Source organism: Carcharodon carcharias, chromosome 7 (genome assembly GCF_017639515.1).
Source record: "Carcharodon carcharias isolate sCarCar2 chromosome 7, sCarCar2.pri, whole genome shotgun sequence".
NCBI classification, from domain to species: Eukaryota; Metazoa; Chordata; class Chondrichthyes; order Lamniformes; family Lamnidae; genus Carcharodon; species Carcharodon carcharias.
The window spans coordinates 40,073,837-40,100,794 of NC_054473.1; the positions used below are offsets into that span (position 1 = coordinate 40,073,837).

The window sequence follows — 26,958 nt, forward strand, 5'->3', positions numbered from 1 at the left end:
TCATACCAAGGTGAACAAGCAGAGCAACAGTTATGATCAGATTCACTTGGTTCAATCAATAGAACTTACCTTGACTTACAAAATAAAGGATAGCCCATGCTTCCCTATATGGCTGAATTGTCTTACTTGACTTAAACAGGGGAGCACATGTGAGGCACAGTTGTTAATTTTGCTGCCTGGGCATTGAGCTGGTACAGTGAGCTGGGTTCAGGTGCCTTTCATAGAAGCCATCCTAGTTTTGTTTCATTGATTTCAATGGGATGAAAACTGAGCAAATTTGACAACAATCAGGTAACATGCTCCACTAGATTGTTGCTCAGGCAGCAAAGTTGTAAACTAATCCAAGACCTTCTATCTATTGTCCACCATTATTCCTTTTTTACCCTAACTGTCAATATGCAAGTTTACTTTCCTGTCCCCACAGGAAGTCTGTGCTTGATTATTGACCCCTCCCAATGTCAGGGAATTGGGCAAATTGCAACTATTCAAACCTACTCCCATACTTTCTCACATAGTTTCATGCAAAGTGCAACAGGAAGGGGCATTCCAACCACTATGGAATGATTATTTGTTAGGAACTTCCCCCAGGGTGGAATAATGACCTTTTTGTTCCTGATGGTCCTGGATGACTGCAATCTGCTTTTAACTCATATGCTCTGAAAAGCTGAAATCTCTATCCTTCCTTTTTAAACCTGTCCCTGTGCAAATCCACCGAGTTTTAAAATCCTTTCCCTCTCCAATCCTTTTCAGTAGACAAATAATCAAAAGAAGATTCTGAAACATGACTTAAAAAAAAGTTCAAAATTGACCTCAAATTTACTTCAGAAGGATCTTTTTTTACATCATGGAACAAAATGGCAGTATGTTTCTTACTTTGCTGTTTCTTACAGCATACCACTGTAAGGAGAGTGATGATTGCAGACACAATCACTAACGGAACCGTGATGGCAATTGCTCGGATTGGACCAGCCCATGGATAATGCACTGATGGAAAAGGATGATAAAACATAAAACATATTAGTTTACCAAACATAAACTTGGTACAAAAGCCAAGTAGTGGCACCAAAAGATGCAATACCACTGGTGTTTAACAGTTAATAAGCTCATATCTATGTTCTGTTGCCATCCACAAGATAAATTCAAAGTAACATATTTCCACTATAAAGATTCATGCTAGTTTGATAAGTTCTTGACTTTTGACAAATATCTTATGTTTCATAAACTAGATTTAGGTTCCTTTGACAGCTCAGATTATTTTTCAATGAGAAGCTCAGCCATCAGGAATATCTCAGATTCGATTCCCATTCTGTGCCAACTTGCTGATACCAGCAGGAATATCAGTAAAGGCATCATAGCCAATCTTGGATCAGGGAACAAATTTTTGCTTCAATGATTCAGTGAATCCCTGTAAGCCTACAGCATAGGTCTGTGTTCAGAGCATTAGCTATTTTTCCTCTTGTTGTTGAGTAATATGCTGACATTCATTAAGGTTTATATCTAAATAATGGTTATTAGGATCATATATAAGAGGGATCTGCATTCCTGAAGTCTTACTTCAGGAAAGAGTGAGGCGAAGAGAGAAAACGTAACAGAATAAAAAAAATATACTATATGTCACAACTGTGGATATCCCTAATGATTGAAACATGCATGCCATAAAAATCTACAGAGCTAACATCGAAGGAAGGGAACATTTTATATATTAATCTTTCTGTCTTCTGCTTTTTAATCATAAGGCCATCACGTCAACAGAAAAATTTACTTCCTACAAATCCAGTGTGTTGGAATGATTTTGTAGAATTCGTGAAAGGCTCAATCACTCAGTTGAAATACTAGTCTTCAGTAAAGATGGCAACCCAGTGAAGCAAGTACAAAAACGGCCAACATTAATTCCTAACTCACCTGGTTGTGCTAAGATTTTGTGAGGTGAGTGAATTTCCTTCCCTCAAGCTAATTTCTTTGAGCTATGCAAATAAGTTATTTGTTAATAATTTCTGAACATATTTGAGATTAAACATACATGTGCTGAGGTGCGCCCAATAGTACCATAATCCAACTTTGAAAATATACTCTACCTGGCCTCACTGTGAAATTGACATGTTTGCCGGTGGTATTGCTAGAATCCGTCACCTACAGAAAAAAGACACGAGATCATCTTCAATTGGATAATTTACAAAAATATGCAGGGTTACAAAGAGCAGTTAGAAGAAGGTGCTTGACATTGAAGTGACTAACTACCAATAAATTATAAAATCTGATTTTTTACGGTCTTTTTTCCCAATACATAAAGTTTAATGTTGTATTATTACTTGGGGCTCTCTTTGGGCCATATCAGAATAAATAATTCTGGAGAAAATGGGAACAAGGAAACAGTATTTTCAAGACACTTATCAACAGGGAAATAAAAGAAAATATATTCCTGGCATAATTTCAGCATGTTTACTGTTGATAGTCTGTGGGTGTTGATTCTGAAAAACCTTTGGCTCAGATATTCCTGCAACATCTAGCACTCTGATCTTGCAGTTAATAACTTAATCCATATTTTCCTGAAATTGTAATTAGAATATACCAGAGAAGACATGACAGCAAATTAGAAGCAGGCAGCCACTTTTTTCAGAAATTCAGCGACTACATTAATTAGAATGAAAATGTAAAGACATAAAACTGGCTTTATAGAATGCCCAGGTATGGCACTCATCTATAGCACACCATTGTCAGTGCACCAGCACCATTACATTTTAATTTAAGCAGCAGTGATGTGAAAGCTGGCCATGATGCAACCATATTGCAATTGCATTATTTTTGCTAGAGGACTAAGGCATTAAAAATACTTTTCAATTGTTCTCAGTGAGGACTAACAGTGGATCAGCACAAAAATTTGAAGAAAATCAAGAGTCCCATAAGGGATGGCCTAATCACTTAATACATAATTTTCTCTTTGTTTTGTACTGTACTAGGGCCCTTCCATTTAGATGTGCCATTATAATGGTACACATCCCCAGGAAAGTCTAGGCCATTGAACCCTAATAGGTGGAAGAAAATAAGGTTGGTCACAGTGTTATGCAAGAGGTGCACACAAAACGTTTTGCACACAAACTAATAATTGAGATGTGGCAATCTCATGGAGCATATGTCGTAACCCACAGCTGCAACTTATTTGCAAACAGATGGGACAAACTGTACTAAAAATGCTTTACACACAAATCAAAGTCTCATTTGGAAGAATGAAATTTGAACCAAGCCATTTCCCCAAAAAGAATTTGAGACCAAGGATAACAGATTTAACAGAGAAAAATTAAAGAAAGCAGCCAGAGCACAAAGCCATTATAACGTTCACCCACCTGGCTGGGAACCAATCTGATGCTTCTCCCCATATGTGGAGATAGTTCAGCAGTCTCCTGCTGAGATACAGCCAGATGCTGTGTTCTACCTCAAGGAGAAAAGCCGCAGTCTTACGCGGTTAAATTCAGACATCAACAATTTGCAGTTATATAGTGCCTTTATAGTAAAAACATAAGGCGCTTCTCAGGAGCATACAAAGTTTGACAGTGAACCACAGTGAAAGATGTTAAGACAAATGGCTGAAAATCTCAATCAAAGAGGTAGGTTTTAAGAAATATTTTTAAGGAAGATGGAAAGATAGAGATGCAGAGAGGTTTAAAGAGAGAATTCGAGAGCTCAGGGCCTAGGCATGGTCACCAATGGTGGAGTAAAGGAAATCAGGGGTGTACAAGGCACCAGAATTGAAGGAGTTATAGGGCTGGAAAGTTAACATAATAGTTACAACATTGGAAGCAGAACTTGAAAAATGCCCAAATATAAAAGAATCATACCTCAATGACGTAAGTGCCTGGGTAAAGATCATGAAAAACATAACTCACAATGGTCATATTATTGTCCTGTAAGAGCAAAATAAACATTTCTTACTGAATATTTAAACAACATCCTGACAGAGTTTAAAGTTTCACATATATTAAGGCTTGACAATTTTTTCCACAGTAGTGCTAAATTTTCTAAACTTATGAAAGTGGGCTTAAATGATTCTTGACATCAAGTCTGAAAGTCACCAACATAAGTTTGTTCATACCTCAGTTCAATACATCAAAGTTAGTATTTATCATAGATCTTCAAGTCTTAAATGTGGGCTTTGTGGTGTCTTATCTAATAAAGATTAGACAGAACACTGCGTCATTCCAACATAAAGCTGGCAGCCAGCACACTGGGCAGCCATTATTCCCTTCTGAGGAAGCTCAGTGAAGTGCTAATTATTAAAAGAATGTAAAGCCACAAAAAATATTTCAAGGAACTGTCACTTGGCATTATCAACTTTAAATACATTTTCCTGATTTTGTCAACAAAAAAAAATCAATACTTTTGGATAAATACCCTCATTAGTGCTCAGGAGCTACAGTGGCTCAGTGGGTAGCTCTCCTGGAAAGCTCTGGCTTCAGGTCCCACTCCAGGGCTTGCTGGCCAAGGAAGAACACAGCCACTGGTACAGCTCAGTCAGCATGTATTGGCGCTGGTTCCCAGCCTGGATAAATGGGAAGGGTTAGCGGCAGGAAGGGTACCCGGCTGTAAAACCACCCGCCAAATCGCCAAACCCGCATTGCGGTAACACCATGTAACATGGGAATAGCTGAAAGAGGGACCAGCCAAGCGTCGTGAATGCTTCTTTCCATTGCTCCCTTAACAGGGAAGTTCAAAGCTTAAACTTAATGATTAATTTCTATAGATTCTGAATTTTTATTAAAATTGGTTCCAAAGTTAACCTCATCAATGAGACTCAGTCAAATAGTTAAATGGTTCAGCGAAATCTAGAAAATGATTTACTGCCTCTAATTTACATAAGAGAATCTCCCTATCCATCTTACTGGAGGGAAACAAAGTATTTCGAGAGGAAAGGAAACTTACAGAACACAATTCAAGTCCAAAGGTATGCATCTCACGTTACACAGCAACTATAAAAAAGTTAAAAGTTAAGGCTATTTCCTTGTTCCCCCAAAAAAGACACTCCAGCTGAAAGAAGATAGGAGACCTCAGGAATTGGGAAAGCTATCCATACAGTAAATAGCAAGAGGATCTGAATAAAACTACTGTTTTGGGACAGCTGACATCATCAAAGGCTTGGGAAATAGGTTGCCCATCCTTCATCTTACCCAGCTTTATAATTAGCGCAAAGTATATAGCATTACAAAGTTACACAGCTCTCCAATTTGCTTACCACAAATATGTTCTTGTCTTTGTGGAAACCAGTGTTCACCATTTTGCAGCGTATGTGATAGGCCTTAAATCCAAAAATTGAAGGAGCCAAGTCAAAGGTCACATTTAAATTTGTAGACTGATATAGTTGGTTGACATCCAGGTTCTTTGGAGACCAGTCTGTTTGCAAAAACACAACAAATGAAAATTAGTAACTAATATAAACTGCTCTATTAGAATAATACAGTACAGTTCCAGCAAAAACTCAAGCTCATTTTTTGCAAGTTACATTTGGCCTGGATTTTGCATTCAGGAATAAATGAACAGCACTAGCCTTTCATCACATTAATGTTTTCCCACAGACTTTCTATGGGCCTTTACCTTGGAACTTGCTGTAATTAGAGAGCTAGAGAAGCGTGGTGCTCGGAGCAGGGGGACCGGGACCTGTGTGAATAGGGCAAGCAACTGTGTATCTCCTTAACAAATCAAGATGGAATTGGGAGAGAGAGAGAGAGAGTAAAGAGACAGAAATAGAAAGTTTTTAAAAATTACAATTCAAATTTTAATGCACTAGCAATAACTAAGACCAATGTCCCTCTGAATTTTTTTTTTGTTGTGCACAGACTGTTAATTTCAATGCACAGTTCTATTAAATCTGTGTGGCCAGCACTCATGTTTTTTTACATTTGACAACTTGAGTGGCCTGTGCGTATCTTCCAGGTTCTGCACCTTAGAGGGAATACTGATTAAGATTTAACACACCATTAAAAATTTACTTACGTTGGAATCACCAAGTCCTAACTTTTTCTGACAAGTTCACTGTGTAATTATTACACAAGTACAGCAACTTCATACTGTTCCATGGACGACAAGCTGTAACACAGGGCTACTTGTGCACCAAACAGCATAAGCAGCATGCAATAGACAGAGCTAAGTGATTTCACAGCCAACGGAACAGATCTAAGCTCTGCAGTCCTGCCATATCCAGTCATAAACTCACTGGAGGAGGAGGCTCCTCAAAAATCCCCATCCTCAATGATGGGGAAGCCCAGCACATCAGTGTAAGAGGTGAAGCTGAAGCATTTGCAACAATCTTCAGCCAAAACTGCCGAATGGATGATCCATCTTGGCCTCCTCTGGAGGTCCCTAGTATCACACATGCCAGTCTTCAACCAATTCAATTCACTCCATGTGATATCAAGAAATGACTGAAGGCATTGAATACAGCAAAGGTTATGGGCCCTGACAATATTCCAGCAATAGTACTGAAAGCTTGTGCTCCAGAGCTTGGCACACCCCCTGCCTCCAGCAATGTGAAAAATTGCCCAGGTATGTACTGTACACAAAAAGTGGGATAAATCCAACCCGGTCAATTACCGCCCCATCAATCTACTCTCGATCATCAGTGTGATGGAAGGGGCCATCAACAGTGCTATCAGGAAGCACTTGCTTAGCAATTACCTTCTCACTGATGCTCAGTTTGGGTTTCGCCAGAGTCACTCAGCTTCTGACCTCATTACAGCCTTGGTTCAAACATGGATAAAAGAGCTGAGCTCACAAGGCGAGATGAGAGTGACAGCCCTTGACATCAAGGTAGCATTTGACCGAGTGCAGCATCAAGGAGCCCTAGCAAAAGTCAATGGGAATTGGGGGAAAACTCTCCGCTGGTTAGAGTCATACCCAGCACAAAAGAAGATGGTTGTGGTTGTTGGAGGTCAGTCATCTCAGCTCCAGGACATCAATGCAGGAGTTCCTCAGGATAGTGTCCTCAGCCCAACCATCTTCAGCTGCTTCATCAAGGACCTTCCTTCCATCATAAGGTCAGAACTGCGGATGTTCACTGATGATTACACAATGTTCAGCACCATTTGTGACTCCTCAGATACTGAAGCAATCTGTGTTCAAATGCAGCAAGACCTGAACAATATCCAGGTTTGGGCTGACAAGTGACAAGTAACATTCACATCACACAAATTCCAAGCAATGATCATCTTCAACAAGAGAGAATCTATCACCCCTTGAAATTCAATGGCATTACCATCGCTGAATCCCCCACTATCAACATCCTGGGGGTTACCATTGACCAGAAAATGAACTGGACTAGCCATATAAATAATGTGGCTACAAAAGCAGGTCAGGGGCTAAGAATCTTGCGGTGAGTAACTCACTTCCTGACTCACCGAAGCCTGTCCACCATTTACAAGGCACAAGTCAGGAGTGTGGTGGAATAGTCTCCCCTTGCCTGGATGAGTGCAGCTCCAACAACACTCAAGAAGCTCAACACCATCCAGGACAAAACAGCCTGCTTGATTGGCACCACATCCACAAATATTCACTCCCTCCACCACTGATGCACAGCAGCAGCAGTGCATCTACAAGGTGCACTGCAGGAACTCACCAAGCCTCCTTAGACAGCACCTTCCAAACCCATGACCACTACAATCTAGGACAAAGGCAGCAGACACATGGGAACACAACCACCTAGAAGCTCCCCTTCAAGCCACTCACCATCCTGACTTGGGATTATATCACCGTTCGTTCACTTTTGCTACGTTAATATCCTGGAAATCCCTCCCTAATAGCACTGCGGGTATACCTATACCACATGGATTGCAGCGGTTCAAGAAGGCAGCTCACCACCACCTTCTCAAGGGCAATTAGGGATAGGCAATAAATGTTGTCTTAGCCAGCAACGCTCACATCCCCTGAATAAAAAAATCTTGGCCAGCAACTTCCCGGTTTCTGCGTTCAACTGCACGTGCGCTACCTGATTTACAGTTTAATAATGGTGAACACCGAAACCTCATTGTTATTTTTAACCACAAAATCCAGGCCATTATCTTTTCCATAAAGTTTCCACAAGCTGTGTTGGAAGAGAGGGAAATAATTTTCAAATCAGGGGAATTATCCTGTCAAGATATACTGTGTGTTTCATTCTCACTCTCAAATAAGAGGATAAATCTTAATTTAAATATATTGCAAGGCCTTTTTATAGCACAGCAACTGAAAGCTTTAAACAGAAAGTAGATGATGATGGGCCACCTCATCCTAAAATGGCAAAAAAATAAGGAAAACCACAACTGTTTTTTAATTAAATTCAATGGGAAATGTTAACAGTTTGAACTAAATGCTCATAGTCTAAACTCGTTCACCTTTTAACCATCTCTGTCTAAATAACTAAAAGTAAACTAAAAGTCACATTCAACTAGCAGCAAGTACTCAAAGAAATTTATTTTCAAGCGAACTGACACAAAATTTCATTAAGTGAGAATGGTGGTATTGCTCTTTCCTAGATTGTAAAGATATTCTTAAAAAAGGAAATATCACAAACCTGTATTCATTTAGAAATGTTGGTGATTGCTGGAGGAATTTCATTTTAAAGTGCTTTTCATAAATTTGAGATTTAAGAACTTTGTATTCTGATTATTTATGCTGTGTTAGCATTTCGCTAATTAAGATAAAAAGCTTTGGTGAAGCCACAAACGTCAATTTAGGACTCAGTTTAGAAATCTTTAGTAATGTGTGAGAGAATGATACCAATTGGTTATGTTGGGTGAAGATACTTCTTTAGGCCTTTCTTGTTCATTACTAACCAAGTTAAACAAGAGCTGAGAGCTGCCAATTGGCCATATGCCAGCAATGCAACATTGAGAATATTTTTTATATCAACTGTCCAGGGGTGTTATAGAAGCAGCTTCTCTTCTACCTAAAAAAAAATCAGTCTTTTTCCCCAAATACAGGTGGGTGCAAAGATTCACTTACAATGGCACAGGTTGTCATGCTGGACCAACTCGGTTTGATTAACGTATTGCAACAGGACTGCAATATTACTGTTGAAGTGTTGTTTTATTAATAAATTGAGACTTGGTTCCAGATTTTGTACTTATAACAATTCTCTTAAGTCATCATATCAGTCACACTAACCACTACTTACGTTCAACCTCAAACTGAAAGGTATTGTTTTCTTCCACAAGATTCGGAAATGGTAAAATTGTCACATTGTATTGTGTTTTAAACTTCAAACTTCGAAATGGATGCGATTTCAAAACCTGAAGATAGAATCAAAATTAAATGGAATGCATAAAGAAACACAAAAATCCTGCAGACTGGAAAAAACCATAGCTTACCCTCCATCTGTCCCAGGAGTTGTAGCTGACAGTGCATTTTTCTTTCAAAGATACTTGTGCCATTTAACCTTGAGAGATTCTAAGCTACTGACCCTACAGCATTACCAGTAATTTTTTTAAAAACATGCCACCCAGCACAAACACCTCACGTTTCATGGCAGACTGGTACAGAAGGTAAAGTCACACAGGATTAGAGGTGAGCTGGCAAGATGGATACAGAATTGGCTTGATCATAGAAGACAGAGGGTAGCAGTGGAAGGAATTTCTGAATGGAGAGCTGTGACTAGTGGAGTTCCGCAGGGATCAATGCTGGGACCTTTGCTGTTTGCAGTATACATAAATGATCTGGAGGAAAATGTAACTGGGCTAATTAGTAAGTTTGCAAACGACACTAAGGTTGGGGGAGTTACAGATAGTGAAGAGGATTGTCAAAGGATACAACGGGATATAGATCGGTTGGAGACTTGGGTGGAGAAATGGCAACCGGAGTTTAATCCGGACAAATGCAAGGTAATGCATTTTGGAAGGTCTAACACAGGCAGGAGTTATACAATAAATGGCAAAACCCTTAAGTGCATTGACGGGCAGAGGGATCTGGGTGTACAGGTCCACAGGTCACTGAAAGTGGCAACGCAGGTAGATAAGGTAGTCAGGAAGGCATATGGCATGCTTGCCTTCAACGGCAGGGGTATTGAGTATAAAAGCTGGGAAGTCATGCTGCAGCTGTATAGAACCTTGGTTAGGCCACACTTGGAATTTTGCGTGCAATTCTGGTCGCCACATTACCAGAAGGATATGGAGGTGTTGGAGAGGGTGCAGAGGAGGTTTACCAGGATGCTGCCTGGTCTGGAGGTTATTAGCTATGAGGAGAGGTTGGAGAAACTCTGATTGTTCTCACTAGAGCGACGGAGATTGAGGGGCGACTTGATAGAAGTTTACAAAATTGATTGGCATGGACAGAGTAGATAGTCAGAAGCTTTTTCCCAGGGTGGAAGAGTCAATTACTAGGGGACATAGATTTAAGGTGAGAGGAGAAAACTATAGAGGAGATGTGCGGGGCAAGTTTTTTACACAGAGGGTAGTGAGTGTCTGGAATTCAGTGCCAGAGGAGGTGGTGGAAGCAGGTACGATAGTGGTGTTTAAGAGGCAGCTTGACAAATAAATGAATAGGATGGGAATAGAGGGATACAGACCCCGGAAGTGCAAAATGTTTTAGTTGACGGGCAATATGATCGGTGCAGGCTTGGAGGGCCAAAGGGCCTGTTCTTGAGCTTTACTTTTCTTTGTTCTTTTTTCTTTTGTATAGCATCTTTAATACATGGAAACATCCCATGGTTTCTCTCACAAGCATTATCAACAAAATTTTATGTCAATCATCCATCAATAACAAAACTTAAAACTGATAAAGCAGTGTTTAATCCACACCCGCTTCAGAGGAAATGTTTCCCCTCTACCTCATCTGAAAAATACCAACTCATAGGGCCAAGGCATTTTAGCCTAATTAAGTGTCCCCCAGTAGCTTATCAGGTGTTTATTCCTCTCTCAAGTCTGAGGTGATAAAGCAAATGGCTGAAGGTTATTTGTCTGTGGGAAGTATACTCACCGAGACAGATCTAATTCTCACCCAATACCCATACACATACACTTTCCAGCAAGAATTACTGGGACACTAGCCAGATTCAGGAACCCAAAGTGGTATCCTGCCCTTCATTGCGCCTAAGATACTGAACCAATTAATCCAGCACCACAACTGTAATTTAGCACTGAGCAGCAGGGATCAAACAAGAGATTGGAGAAAAATAAGGAACATTTCCTCTTAAAGTGAGGGCAGGTTATTACTGATAGTATTTTTGCATAATAACATAAGAAACAGGAGAGGCATAGGCCAGTCAGCCCTTTAGACCCACAATTTAATGAGATCATGATTGATCTTCCACCTCAACTTCACTTTTCTGCCTGCTCCCCATTTCCATTAGAGTCCAAAAGTCTATCAATCTCAGCCTTTAATTTACTCAACAACTATGCACTGACAGCCTTCTGGGGTACAGAATTCCAAGATTCACAACTCTCATTGAATAAATTTGTCCTCATTTCAGTCCAAGATAGATGACCCTTTATTACCAGACAATGCCCCCTATTTCTAGACACTAAAGCCAGGGTGAACAACCTCCCAGCATCCACCCCGTCAAGCACTCTCAGAATTTCATATGTTCCAATGAGGTCACTTTTCATTCTTCCAAGCTCCAGAGCATGTGGGCTCATTCTATCAATCCCTCCTCATAGTTCAACCCTCTCACATTCCATGAATCAACCTACTGAATCTTAATTACACCCCATCTAAGGCTAGCACATTCTAAGGTATGGAGACCAAAACTGCATACTGTGCTCCAGGTGTGGTCTCACCAAACCCTTGTACAATTGCAGCAAGACTTCCTATCTCTTATACTCCAATCCTCTTGTAACAAAGGCCAACATACCATTCGCCTTCCGTATTGCTTTTTGCAGCTGAATACTAACATTGTGTTTCTTGTACAAGGATAGTGAAATCCCTCTGAAAACCAACTCTTAATGGCTTCTCACTATTTTAAAAAAATATTTATTTTTTTCTATTCTTACTAAACGTGAGTAACTTCACATTTTCTCAAATTATACTCCAACTGCAACTTTCTTGCTCCCTCGTTTAACCTATCTATGTCCCCTTGCAGTCTGTGTCTGCCTCACAGCTTACTTTCCTACCTAGCTTTGTATCGTCAGCAAACCTGGGTTGTCAACACACTCGGTCCTTTCGGCTAAGTCATTAATCTAGATTGTAAATAGCTGAGACTCACCACTGAGCCTCACGCCGTTAATAACAGCCTGTTAGCCCGAAGGCGACATGATTATTCCTACTTTCTGTTTTCCATCCTTTAACTGATCTTCTATCAATACTATCATATTACACTGAACCCCATGAGTCCTTGTCTTGTGCAGCAACATGTTTTTGTGGCATCTTAGCTAATGTCTTTTGAAAATCAGAATATGCTATAATCAGTTTCCTTTTTATCTACCCTGCTAGTTATATCCTCAAGAAGCTTGAACAGATTTCGTCAGACACGACTTCCCTTTTATAAAAGCATATTGACTCTGCCTAATCATATCATGATTTGCTAAGTGGCTGGTGACCACCTCCTTAATAATGAATTCCAGCATTTTCCCAACAACACTGATGCCAGGCTAACTGATCTGTAGTTTCTGATTTTCTCTCTCCCTCCTTTCTTGAATAGTGGTGTTACATTTGCTACATTCTAATCCACTGACACAGTTCCAAAGTCTAGCAAATTTTGGAGGATAACAAATTGTGCATCCACAATCTCTGCACTCACCTTCTTTAGAACTCTTAGGGTGGAAACTATCATGTCCAGAGGATTTGTCAGCTTCCAATTCCATTAACTTCTCCAGTACTTTCAATTTACTAAATTTAATTACTTCTAAGTCCCCCATTCTCATCAGACTCTTGATTCTCTGCTATTTCTGATATTTTTTGTCTTCTTCTGTTAAGACAGACACTAAATATTTGTTTAACACCTCTGACATCACTTTATTCCGCATTATAATTTCTCCTGTCTCAGTCTCTAAGAGACCCATGTTTACTTCTGCTACTCTCTTCCTTTTTATGTACTTATAGAAACTCTTAAAATCTGGTAAGCTTTTAATATTTCTGATAAGTTTCAACCTTTTGGTCATCATTTGCTGGTATCTAAAACTCTCCCTATCCTCAGGCTTAATACTCTTCCTAGCAATATTATAAGCCTCTTTTAATCTAATATTTCCCTAACCTCTTAAGTTAGACATGGATGGATCTCTTTCAGTGCGTAATTTTTATTTCTCAATAGAATGTAGGTTCACTGGGAATTATGAAATATTTCTTTAAACTTTTGTCATTGCTCATTGCTTATCTACCATCATATCTCAATCAAATTTCTCAGTCTGCCTTAGCCAATTCCCCCCTCACACCCCTTCAAATTGAATACTCTAACTCGTGACTTGTGTACGACACTCCCAACTCAACGTTAAGCTTTCATATTACGATCACTTTTTCTAAGAAGATCCCTTACCACAAGATTGTAAACGAACCCTGTTTCATTACACAAAACAAGATTTAAAATAACATCTTCCTTGGTTAGCTCCATGACATATTGTTCTAGGAGATTGTCTCCATAAACCCACCCTTCAAACTACCATTGCTGATTTCATTTATCTGGTCTATATGAAGATTAAAGTGCCCCCTAATTATTGCACTGCCAATGTTATTAATTTTTGATTAATACTTTGTCTAACAGCATAACTGTTAGGGTTCTATAAAATACTCCCACCAGCATTTTCTGACCATTGCTATTTCTTATCTCTACCCATAGTTTCCACTTCCTGCTCTTCTGACTCATTGCTGTCATTATGTCATCCTTTATTATCAGGACACCCTCTGCCTTTTCCATTTTGTCTTGGATTTTTGTTACGAACACCATTATTCCCTGATTTTACCTTAAATCGTTGATGCACAATTATCCTCAAACCTTTTGTTTCTTCCTGTCACGCTCTGTTTATCTTCACCCAAAATGCTACATTGTTCTGTGACCTTGACTTTTCTCTTTAAATTTATAAATTTCCCCTCACTTGAACTCTCCATCCCCACCCCACCCTGTTCGTTTAAAGCCCAAGGTCTCAGCCTGGTTTGAGTGGAGCCTGTCCCAATGGAACAGCTCCCTCTTTCACAGGTATCAGTGCCAGTGCCCCAAGAATCAAAACCCCCGTCACCCATACCACTCTTTGAGCCCCTATTCAACTATCTGATCTGTTTAACCCAATGCCAATTATGGCATGACTCAGCTAGAATTCCAGAGATTATTACCTTTGATGTTCTTTTAATTTGGGCCCTAGCTCCTCAAGCACATTCTGCAGAAGCTCAGTCCACCTACATCATCGGTTTCTACATGGACCATGACAACTGGATCTTCAATCTCCCAACCCAAGCTCTTTTTCAGTTGTGATATGTCATCTTTAACCTTGGCACAGGGCTGGCAACACAATCTTTGGAACTCCTAGTCATGGCTGCAGGGAACGTTTTCTATCCCTCCAACTATACTACTGCCTATCACAACCACATTGCATTTCATTCTCTGCATCCTCACTCCACCACCATCCACCAGGTGACTCAAAACCAGGCTGGCCAGCACATTTACCAAATGTACTTTTAAGGATGTCTGTTCCTATTTTTCTTATTTATTCCTTTGTAGTAATTTAACTCATAAACAACCAAGTAACTTCAATACAGTTGCAGCTGGACTTTCACAAACATGCTAACCACAAAAACAGAACCAAATCTTACCAAGCTAATCAACATATTTAAAAAAAAGCTGGCAACTGAAGATTTATAAGCTTATAATACATGTAAAATGATTACATAGACTTAAGAACTTTAAACTCTTGATAAATCCAACATTCCTTCAATCATCATGATGGAAAAAACAACAAGTATATGAAAGCCTGAAGAGGGAAATGCAAATGTTAAAAAGGCAAAAAATGGAGTGACAGATTTTAAGGGTGTTTAATAGTTTTCTTTTATGCATTAAAAATGGCACAGTGGTGCATTCTGGTTAATTTAAACACAATTTTTTTTAAATTGGTAGATTTTGACAAAGGAAAAACAAAGTGACAGATGAATGTTCAACAGATGAGTGCTTACCTTAACAGTTACTCTCCAACTTCCAGTCCCCTGTCCTAATTCACAGATACACTCTATCCCATCTGAAGCTAGTTTAGAAAGATGCTTTAAGCCATCCTACACATGTACAAAGACACAACTCCCCCGTCTCCAACAATTCATATTAACAGGTTTCTGCCCCCTCCGCTTTGCCCCTGCAGGAATTCCTGCTCTTCTAAGAATTCTCATGTATGTTATGCAGCAGCCAGAATCATGTGACTTGGGTAGGAACAGCATTAAGAGGAATGGGACCTGCTCCATACTGATTTCTGTCAGGAAATTCTGACAGTTGACATGTACATTTTCAGTGAGGAATAGGTGAAGAGCAAAACTGACAGCTGGCAGGTAGTATCTCCTAAGCAAACAATTACACCTAAGTTCAAAATGATCTGCTTTGTTGGAACTGTTAGTTTAGGACCTGTAACAACAGGTTACTATGGGGTAATGGGTTACCATTGACCAGAAACTTAACTGAAGCAGCCATTTAAATACAAAAGCAGGTCAGAGGCTGGGAATTCTGCAGTCAGTAACTCACCCTCTAACTCCTCAAAGCCTGTTCAGTGTCTACAAGGCACAAGTCAGGAGTGTGATAGAATATTGAAGTGTTTTGTCATTGCTTAACAATTAATACACACACACACACATATCTGCTTCTGAACCCCAACTTCCTGTGTGAACAACAGGTTCCTTTATTCCTTATTCTACACCAGAGGGCAATACATCTTAGCACATCCTACTGGCAGGTTTTTTATTTAACAGAGTGGGTTGTCTTATGAGGAAAGGTTGGCCAGGCTAGGCTTGTATCCGCTGGAGTTTAGAAGAGTAAGAGGTGACTTGATTGAAACATATAAGATGAGGGGTGTTGCCAGGGTGGATGTGGCGAGGATGTTTCCTCTTGTGGGTGAAACCAAATCTAGGAGGTTACTGTTTAAAAATAAGTGATCACCCCGTTTAAGACAGACATGAAGATTTTTTTTTTCTCTCAGAGGGTCATGAGTCTTTGGGATTCCCTTCCTCAAAAGATAGTGGAAGCAGAGTCTTTGAATATCTTTAAGGCAGGAGTAGATAAATTCTTGATAAGCAAAGGAGTGAAAGGTTATCAAGGATAGACAGAAATGTGGATTGAGGTTACAATCAGATCAGTCATTATCTTATTAAATGGTGGAGCAGACTTGAGGGGCCGAGTGGACTACTCCTGCTCCTAATTCACATGTTTGTAGGCAAGTGCCCTGCAGGTGGTAGAAAGACCTTCAGTCAGGAGGTGAATCATTCAACATGGAATACCCACACTGATATTTGCATTTTCAACAGACCATCACTTGCCCAAAATATTACATCAACAGTCCCTCTCTAACTAATCACATGCCCAAGCATTAAAGTCACATCAGTAACTCTTGGTGGGTGTAGGCATGGACTGCTTCATTGTCTGAGGGATTGAGGACAGCATACCTGTCATATATGGGGACTGCAAGATTTTCAGATCAAGTGTTTAGCTATCATCAGTGAACATCTCCACTTCTTGCTATTGATGAAGAAACTGAAGATGAATACTTATGTGAGGAATAGTACCAATGCTGAGCACTGCCTTCCAACTGTACATCATTGCGCAGCCATCCAGGGATAGTGGCGGAGGAACCTGGGATGTTGGTTGATATGTTTCTGTGAGAATGTATGTGGGACAGCTCTCCCAATTTAAGCACAAGTCCCAGTACTTTTGTGAGGGTGACTTCACAGGGTCGAATGGGCTGGGTTTGCCTTAGGTGTGTTCAAATTCAATGTCTGGGTCAACACAGTTCTATTCTTACTGTGCATGTTTGTGTTGTTCTAAATTAACTGAGTGGCTTGCTTGGCTATTTCAGAGGGCAGTTAAGAAATTCTTGTGGGTCTAGAGTCACCTATAGGCCAGGCTAAGTAAACACAGCAGGTTTCCTTCCACTAAAGGCCATTAGTAAACCAGTTGCGTTTTTAGTGACAAATAATAGCTTCATGGTCGCTATTACCGATATTAGCTTTTTAATCAAAATTTATTCAATGGGGAGACAGTGGCGATGTGTAACGTCACTGGACTAGTAATCCAGAAGCCTAGACTAAAGCTCTGGGGATAGGGGTTCAAATTGCACCATGGCAGCTGGTGGAATTTATATTCAAATAAAAAAAAAACTGGAATTGAATGCTCATCTCATAATGGCAACCATGAACCATCACTGATCATCGTAAAACCCCATCGCATTCACTAATGCCTGCTGCCCTCACATGGTCTGGCTTACATGTGACTCCAGGTTCAGAGCAATGCTCTTAACTGCTCTCAGGGCAATTAGAGATGGGCAACAAGTGTTGACCTTGCCGGCAATGCCCACATTCCATGAATGAATATAGATAAACAAATAAATTCAAAAAATGTCATGATTTAAACTCACGTCATCAGATTATTAGTCCAGGACTCTGGATTAATAATCCAAGAGCATAACCACTACATTAAGGCATAAAGACAGGTGCCAGATTTAACAACTTATATTTATATAGTTCTTTTAGCATTATGGGATGTCCCAAGATGCTAAAAAGAAGCAGCATTATAAGACAAGGGATGACACTGAGCCACTTATAGATATTAAGAAAGATGTCCAAAAGCTTGGACGAAGGATTGCCTTAAAGGAAGAAAGTGAGGTAGGGAGATGGAGTGATGTAAGGAGGGTATTCCGGGATCTGGGGCCACCAATGGTTTGGAGCAATTGAAATTGGGGCTGCTTAGCACAGGGGTGATAAGGGAAAAGGACTTGTTTTGAGTTAAGACACAGGCAGCAGAGTTTGGAATGACCTCAAGTTTACAGAGACTAGAATGTGGGAGACCAGCCAGGGATGCATTGGAATAGTCGAATCTAGAAGTAACAAATGTATGAAAGAGGGTTTCAGCAGCAGATGAGCTGAGACAGATGAGCTGAGACCGGCTTCAGTCTTCCCAATATTTAATTGGAGGAAATTTCTGCTCATCCTGTACTGGATGTCAGACAAGCAGTATGATAATTCAGCAACAGTGAAGGAATCGAGAGCAGTGTTGGAGAGGTAAAAGCTGGGTGTTGTACATGTGAAAACTAACAATGTGTCTTCAGGTGATGTCAGAGAGAAGCAGCATGCATATGAGAAATAGGATCGATAGAAACAAATACCTGGGAGTAATTTCAAATCCTTTATCTGATCTCAAGATTCAAGCGACAGTTATAAAGCTCTCAAATCTTTATTTAGAAGACAATTTAACATTTATCTACAAACTCAGTCCAGCAGCAAATGGAAAATGGAAATGTTGAATCAATTTGCAAGATGAGCCACAGTTGGAAGCCATTAAAAACTAATCAGATGTAATCAGCATGTTTTCTGAAAATTTCTGAAGCAACAGATAACTTCAGGTTCAAGTGTCTGAAAGCATTTGTTCTAAATTGTAGCAAAGGTCAGTTTACTTACAAGTGTTTTATTGAAATATTTGAGTTGTTTTCGTTCTTCTAAAACCAATGCCTGACAAAATTTTTCAGCCCCAACTGCTTTAGCTTCTTGAAGAATTATTTTGAAGCCTCTGATACATTCAATACCTGAGGAAAAATTCCAACACAGGAAAAAGCATATAAACACACTGTACGAAGAAATGGAGCATTGGCAAATAAATTGGCTTATTTAGTCATTTCCTTGCTGGTATAAGGACAGAAACCATTTTAATAACTGGATATGTGAGCAAGGCATCCAAATCCCACCAGTGGAAGGTGTTGGCAGAGAAGGCTGTGTAATTCATTTATAAAATAGGCAAACTCATCAAGAAGCACACACAAGTAAATGTTACTGTGCAGTAAAATGCCCCAGATTTTTCACAACTTGTGCGCAAAAATATAGTTGAAAGTATAAAATAAGCTTCTGCTATTTCATTGTATGTTACACATAACCATCAAAACAAGGAAAACGTCATCATCTGAACACTTGTTCCACAGATGGATCTGCTTAGAAAGTACTTATCAAAAAACTGGTTGGGCTACTGCCACTTCCTAAATGGGCTGATTGCCACAGGTATCATAACATTGTGCATGTGTGTATTTGTGGCTTGCATGTTTGAATGCTTGTTTGCATCTTACACTTACTCTGGTGTTTTATATGCTCAATTCCTTGCAATATGCAGTTTCAATTGAAACTCCTCTCCCCACCCCCCCATTTTAATTGACCTTCTGTCTGCCAAAAAGAAGTGGCGAGTGAGATAGTTGGTGTGTTGGTTTTAGTTTCTCTTCCCCTAGATTCAGGGAAGGTGCCATTGGATTGGAAAATAGCAAATGTAACTCTTTTATTCAAAAAGGAAGAGAGATAGAAAGCAGGAAACTACAGGCCACTTAGCTTAACATCTGCCATAGAGAAAATGTTAGAAGCTATTATTAAAGACATTACATCACGGCACTTAGAAAGAAATCAAAGCACTCAGGCAGAGTCAACATGGTTTTGTGAAAGGGAAATCATGTTTAACCAATTTAATGGAGTTCTTTAAAGTAGTAACACGCTGTGGATAAAGGGGAACCGGTGGATGTACTGTACTTAGATTTCCAGAAGGCATTTGATAAGGTGCCTCTTCAAAGGTTATTGTAGAAAATAAAACCTCATGGTATAGGCAGTAACATATTGACATGAATAGAAGATTGACTAGCTAACAGGAAACAGAGTAGGCTTAAATGGGTCATTTTCTGGTTGGCAAGCTATAACAAGTGGTGTGCCACAGGGATCATACAAATGAACATACAAAACAAGAGCAGAGTAGGCAATTTGGCCCCTTGAGCCTGCTCCGCAGTTCAATAAGATCATGGCTGATCTGTTTGTGTTTTCCCATCTACCCCATAACCTTCGATTCCCCTTGCCAAACAAGAATCTATCTACCTCTGCCTTGAAAAATATTCAATGACCCTGAATCAACTGCTTTCTGAAGCAGTGTTCCAAAGTCACATGACCTTCAAAAAAATTCTCTCCTCATCTCTGCCTTATAAGGGCAACCCCCAATTTTAAAACAGTGCCCCCTAGTTCTGGACACACCCACAAGAGGAAACATCCTTTTGACATCCACCTTGTCAACGCCATTCAGGATCTTATATACTTCAACCAAGTCACCCCTCATTCTTCTAAACTCCAGTGGAAACAAGCCCAGTCTGACCAACCTATCCTCATAAGACAGCCCGCTCATTCCAGGTATCAATCTAGTAAACCTCCTCTGAACCACGTCCTTACATCCTTCCTTAAATAATGAGACCAAAACTGCATACAGTATTTGAAATAAGGTCTCACTAATGCCCTGTATAAATGAAGCATAGCATCCTTACTTTTATGTTCAATTCCTCTCGTAATAAAGGATAGCATTCCATTAGCCTTCTTAATTACTTGCTGTACCGGCATACTAACTTTTTATGACTCATGCACATGAACGCCTAGATCCCTCTGCACCTCGGAATTCTGCAGTCGTTCACCATTTAAGTAATACTCTGCTTGCTTATTCTTCCTGCCGAAGTGAACAACTTCACATTTTCCCACATTATACTCCATCTCCCAGATTTTTGCCCACTCACTTAACCTATCTATATCCATCTGCAAGCTTATGTCCCCTTCACAGTGTGCTTTGCTACCTATCTTTGTGCCACGTGTAAATTTAGCTACCATGCCTTTGCTCCCCTCATCTAAGTCATTGATGTAAATTGTAAAAAGTTAAGACCCCAGCACAGACCCCTGCGGGACTCCACTAGTTACGTCCTGTCAATCAGAAAAAGACCCTTTTATGCATACTCTGTTTTCTGCCAGCCAGACAGCCAATCTTCTATCCAGGCTAAAATGTTATCCGCTACACCGTGAACTATTATTTTCTGCAATAACCTTTGCTGTGGTATCGTATCAAATGCTTTCTGGAAATCCAAGTACATTACGTCCACAGCACATGTTACTCCTTCAAAGAACCCCAATAGATTGGTTCAATATAATTTCCCTTTCACAAAACCATGCTGACTCTTCCAGATTACCTTGTGTTTTTCTAAGTCCCCAGCTATAACCTATTTAATGATCGATTCTAACAACTACCCCACAACAGACATCAAGCTAACTGGCCTATAGTTTAGATAAAGGCAAAATACTGCAGATGCTGGAAATCCAAAACAAAAACAAAAATTGCTGCAAAAACTCGGCAGGTCTGACAGCATCTGTGGAGAGAAAGACATAGGGCAGAATCTTCTGGTTGGCGTGCGGGTGGCGGAGTTCCCATGCCAGCGCTTAAAATGTCGCGCGCTGTCGTCACGCGAGTGTCCCGATATCAGCGCGTGGCATCGCAATATTTCGGTCGGCGGGCACGCTATGCAGCAGGATGTGCACCCGCCATTAATTAAAGGCCTTAAGGCCATTAACTCTCCAATCAACCAGGATTTCGGCTTGGCGCACGGGCCCAACGGGCAGGCAGGTAAGTGATTTTTTTTTTTTACAAACCTCATCCAATGGCGGGATTTGATATCGGAATTATAAAATTGTAATAAAGTTTTTGTGCATTTCATTAACATGTCCCATCTCTGTGACATTTTCACATGAGGGGGACGTGTTAATGATTTTTTTATTTTTCTATTTTTAATGTTTCAGTGCCTTTCAGCGATCTCCCTGAGGCAGCACTTTGCCTCAGGGAGATGTGCACTCTTTCGTGCGCATGCGCTAAAGAGCGCACTCTGGCAGTTAGGGAACCCCTCCCCCCCCCACCCCGGCACAGGAAGCGCATAGCGCTTCCCATCAGGCAGCACGCTGGGCAGGCCTTAATTGGCCCGCCCACTTAAAATGGCGGCAGAGCACCGTTTTGGTGGTGGTGATCGGCTGCCCGCCCACCACCGAGTCAGTCAGGCCTGTCTGCCCATCAAGGGCAAAATTCTGCCCATTTGGTTTGCTATAGGCCTATAGTTTGCTGTTTTCTGCCTCCTCCCTTCTTGAACAGAGGGGTTATATTTGCTACTTTCCAGTCTGATGGAACCTTTCCAGAATCTAAGGGATTTTGGAAAATTAGCATCAATGCATCTAATACCTTATCAGCCACTCTAGGATGAAGTCCATCTGGACCTGGAGACTTGTCAGCCCACAGCTCCCTCTGTTTGCTCATGGCCGCTTCCCTAGTGTTTGTAATTCCACCAAGTTCCCCTCTCCCTTCCACCTTCTAATTTACGGCTATTACTGGAATGTTTTTTATATTTTCTATAGTGAAGACAGAAGCAAAATATTTGTTCACTTCATCCGCCATTTCCTTACCTACAATTAACTCCCCATTCTCAGTCTCTAGAGGGCCAACACTCACTTTACCTACTTTTCTGCTGTTTAAATAGCTGTAGAAACTCTTGCTATCTGTTTTTACATTTCTAGCTAGCTTCCTCTCATACTGTAATTTCTTTCTGCTGATTAACCTTTTAGTCATTCTCTGCTGTTCTTTATATTCTGACCAATCATCTGACCTACCACTCATCTTTGCGCAGTTATATGCTTTTTCCTTCAGTTGATGCTTTCCCTAACTTCTTTAGTTAACCACAGATGGTGGGTCCTCCCTTTAGAATTCATTTTTATAGTAGGAACATACTTAGAGTATTCTGCAATATCCCCTTAAATGTCTGCCGCTGCTTCTCTATTGATCTATCCTCTAACCTAGCATCCCAGTTCACTTCAGCTAGCTCAGCTTTCACACCCACAGTTGCCCTTAAAGTTTAAAATATTAGCCTTCAAACTGAATGTAAAATTCAATCATATTGTGGTCACTGCTACCTAAGGGTGCCTTTACCCTGAGGTCATTAATTAATCCTGGGTCAGTGCTGGTGCCTCAACTTTTAACAATTTATATAAATGACTTGGATGAAGAGACCAAAGGATGGGTTCTAAATTTGCTAATGACACAAAGATAGGTAGGAAAGTAAGTTGTGAAGAGGACATAAGGAGGCTACAAAGTGGCATAAATAGGTTAACTGAGTGGGCAAAGATCTGGCAAATGGAGTATAATGTGGGCAAATGTGAAATTGTCCATTCTGGGAGAAAGAATATAAAAGAAACATATTATCTAAATGGTTGAGAGTTTGCAGAGCTACGAGATTCAGAAGGATGAGTGTCCTAGTGCATGAATCACAAAAGGCTAGTATGCAGGTACAGCAAGTAACTAAGAAAACTAATAGAATGTTCTTGTTATTGCAAGGGGAATTTGAATATGAAAGTAGGGAGGTTATACTTCAGTTGTACAGGACACTGGTGAGACCATATCTGGAGTACTGTGTACAATATTGGTCTCCTTATTTAAGGAGGTATGTAAATGCGCTAGAAGCAGTTCAGAGAAGGTTTACCAGACTAATAACAGGAATGGGTGGATTGTCGTATGAGGAAAGATTGGGCAGGTTAGGCTTGTTTCGCTGGAGTTTAGAAGAGTAAGAAGTGACTTGATTGAAACCTTTAAGATCCTGAGGGGTCTTGGTAGGCTGGATGTGGAGAGGATGTTTCCTCTTGTGAGAGAATCTTTTACTAGGAGTCAGTTTAAAAATGAGGGGTTGCCATTTAAGACCAAGATGAGGAGAAATTTTTTTCACTCAGAGTCATGTGTCTTTGGAACGCCCTTTCTCAAAGGGCAGTGGAAACAGAGTCCTTGAATATTTTTAAGGCAGAGGTAGATGAGATTCTTGATAAACAAGGGTGTGAAAGGCTATCGGGGATAGACTGGAAGTTACAATCAGATCAGCCATGATCTTATTGAATGGCGGAGCAGTCTTGAGGGGCCGAGTGGCCAAGTCCTGCTCCAAATTCGTACGCATGTAATCAAGTTCCAAATACAGAATTCAGGAAAGGAAATATGGGTCTGTAGATCAATCAGCATTGCTCGGCGGAAGTGACATCAGTAACTCCTTGCTGTGCTTTCAGAGTTAGAATTTTACTTTAGTTTTAATGCAGTATCTTAGAAATGAGTTCTTTTGGTAGGAAAAGTCTGTCCATCCCCTTTTGGACATTGCGATCTGAGAAACATTCAGCCACTTGTTCATCATCTCACACAATTCAGGGGATCTGCATGTCAACCGTCATGATTCAATGAATTCATTGTTCTGTAGCAACGTTCATTGCACCATTCTGCTTAATGCTGCTGAGGTGGGTGATTTCAGCCTGAATTACACTTGTGTGTCCAGACAATAGCTTAAGTAGAAATTAATAGTAATGACCAACACAGAAAATAGGACACAACTATTTAAACTATCACAAAAAGCTTACCTTTCTTCTACATGAGGATATAGACCTAGTTTTTAAAAAGAGACAATCCAATGGTTGCCTAGGCAATCAAATCTTTGGTTACAGCAAGCTGCCCAAAAATAAATGGACGTCAAGTTACATTCAGTTCTTTTCATTCAAAAGAGATCAATTCCACATCAAGCCCCTAGCATAAATCTGTACTAGGGAGGTGGATCTTCCTGAATTAAAGAAACATTCACTCACCCTTAAACATGGGAATCACATCGAAGAGGAGTCACTAATGTGTGTTACCCAAGCTTTGGAGTGGCAGGGATAAGACTGGCAAGATGTTAGGTTGAAAAGGCTGATCACAAAATATGGAAGGAGGATGTTGGTCTAATCATTGAGCATTTATCAATAGAAAGGAAAAGCAATGGGGCATTTCTAGAATCTTTGAAAAGATTTGAACATAATGCCATCCCCTTGGTCCTGCAGACTGCTGTAGTTATAATTAACAGCCAGAAAAAATTTGTACATTATGTAATCGATGGGATATTGCATATATTGGGCATTTTTTTTCCAGTCATGCATAGTATTAAGCAAGGCTGTTTTCCTAATTATGTCTCAAAAATAAGTCAAAAAGTTATAAAAATATGCCACATTGTACTACAGCAGCTGAGCGGTGATGACTGGTACTGTTGTATTATGGGTCTGTTTGATGTCTCAATGATGAGATCCTGAGACTTGCATGTTTAAACGTGAACCATTTATTGTTAATCTTTAACTAGGTACAGATCCCAGTCAATGGCATGCATGGTGTTGCTACAAGCTGTCACAGACTGTTTCTAGAGTGTTCTCCCTGAGTATACTACCATATGACTCGATACATCATACAGTGGGCAGTGCTATTCTCCAGTCACATGTTAACCCTTGCTCTTTACATCACAATGGCATGCAGGCACATACAACATCCCCCTTTCTTCTCAAAATAAAACCTCCTCCCTTCCAATGGAGTATAACTATTTACACTATAATCTTTAACTGCCATCCCTTCAAAAATGCCACCTTTCTTATCACTGCTGCCACCATGTTGTATTATGGGTTCGTCTGAAGTCTCAATGATGAGATCTTGAGACTTGGATGTTTAAACATGAACCATTTATTGTTAACTTTTAACTATGGGCAAATGACATATTTTCCAAAGAGTGGAAGACATAGCATACCAGCTTGTACTTAAGGGTTTCAGTGAAAAAAATAACTCTTGCCCAAATATCTAGCAAGATAAGAACAGCCAAATAGAGAGACCTGAAGTACACTGTAGCATTGTGTCACTGCCCTTATATACCCACTGATCTTTGAGGGATGAAAAGTCAAAGAATAAGATGCAGAGATGGAAGAGGGCAAGGAGGCAGTGTGACTGTTCCATTCCTTTTCACCTCTCACGCTGGGTTAACTCACTCACGAGAAAATTTGGATCTCAGCATTTTCAGGGAACCAAGTATGCAAAGCAGCTCTTTAGTTACTTGTGTCTCCAAAAACAGATTTCTAAGGATTACCTAAATCTGAGTAATTCATTCCAAAAGTGCAAGAAGGGGACAAAACCAAAATGGCTGTCATGCCTGTTTCAATTTATTAAAAAATAGAGTAAATTGAGAAATTTAGCAGGAAAATGGCAGAAGTGTATTCAAAATAATTTTAAATTGTTACTGTAATGTAAAAAAAAGCCTGTTTCATTATGGCCTCTTGTAAACAATTCATCGTTTGTTTAATTTTATCATACCTTCAGTGAAGACATTCCAATTGGTTCATATTCCAAACAGAGGCCTGAAACAGTTTTCATTCAAATTCAGGTAATCCCACACGGTCTCCAATAGATCCTATCTGAACAGCACGGGGAAGGTTTCAAAGCTGCCAGACTAGTTTTGCACGTTCTACTACACAGAACCTCTCTTGTGATGGCGTGCGAACCACAAAGGGAAGAGTTTGGACCTGTTATCACCTGAGCCCTCCAGCTGCATTCCAACTTGCTACAGTCAAAAGGATCAATGTCAGAGGTGCATGCCCAAACATCGTCTCATTTATCGCTTATGGGTTTGGTGTACTTATGTTAGGCATCACATTACCAAGTCCAATATCAGAGCATCGAATGAACCAAAGTAGACTTATTCCACATTCTTTAGTTTAAAAGCCATGAAACAAATATAAGTTACATTATTTTTCTTTAAATTACAATCTTGTTTTCCCCTTAATGAAACTGCATTTAGTTATGTTTTAATTCATTTTATGGGCTGTGGATGTCACTGGCTAGGCTACCATTTATTGCCCATCCCTAATTGACCACAAGAAAGTGGCGGCGAGCAGTCTCCTTGAACCACCGTACTCCATGTGGTGTAGATACACACACACTGCTGTTGCGGGGGGGGTTCCAGATTTTAACTCAGTGACAGTGAAGGAACAACAACATATTTTCAAGTTAGGATGGTGAATGCCTTGGAGGGAAACTTCCAGGTGATGGTGTCCCCACCATGTTTCTGCTGCCCTTGTCTTTCTAGATGATAGTAGCTGTGGGTTTGGAAGATCCTGTCTAAAGAGCCTTGGTGCGTTCCTGCAGTGCATCTTGTAGATGGTACCACACTGCTGCTACTGTGCATGGGTGGCGGAGGGAGTGAATGCTTGCAG

The 26,958-nt window shown here is 40.2% G+C and overlaps 1 protein-coding gene across 1 annotated transcript in view; it reads right to left on the bottom strand.

Annotated features, from left to right (window-relative positions):
- Positions 1 to 26,958, bottom strand: part of il17rd (interleukin 17 receptor D) — a 91,518-nt gene that overhangs the window by 21,115 nt on the left and 43,445 nt on the right. The window contains exons 4-9 of the mRNA XM_041192357.1: positions 18,523 to 18,647; positions 9,137 to 9,251; positions 5,225 to 5,382; positions 3,834 to 3,899; positions 2,076 to 2,130; positions 874 to 984 (exon numbers count right to left, since the gene is read on the bottom strand). Coding sequence (XP_041048291.1) covers positions 874 to 984; positions 2,076 to 2,130; positions 3,834 to 3,899; positions 5,225 to 5,382; positions 9,137 to 9,251; positions 18,523 to 18,647 — 630 coding nt within the window. The remainder of the gene's footprint in view (positions 1 to 873; positions 985 to 2,075; positions 2,131 to 3,833; positions 3,900 to 5,224; positions 5,383 to 9,136; positions 9,252 to 18,522; positions 18,648 to 26,958) is intronic.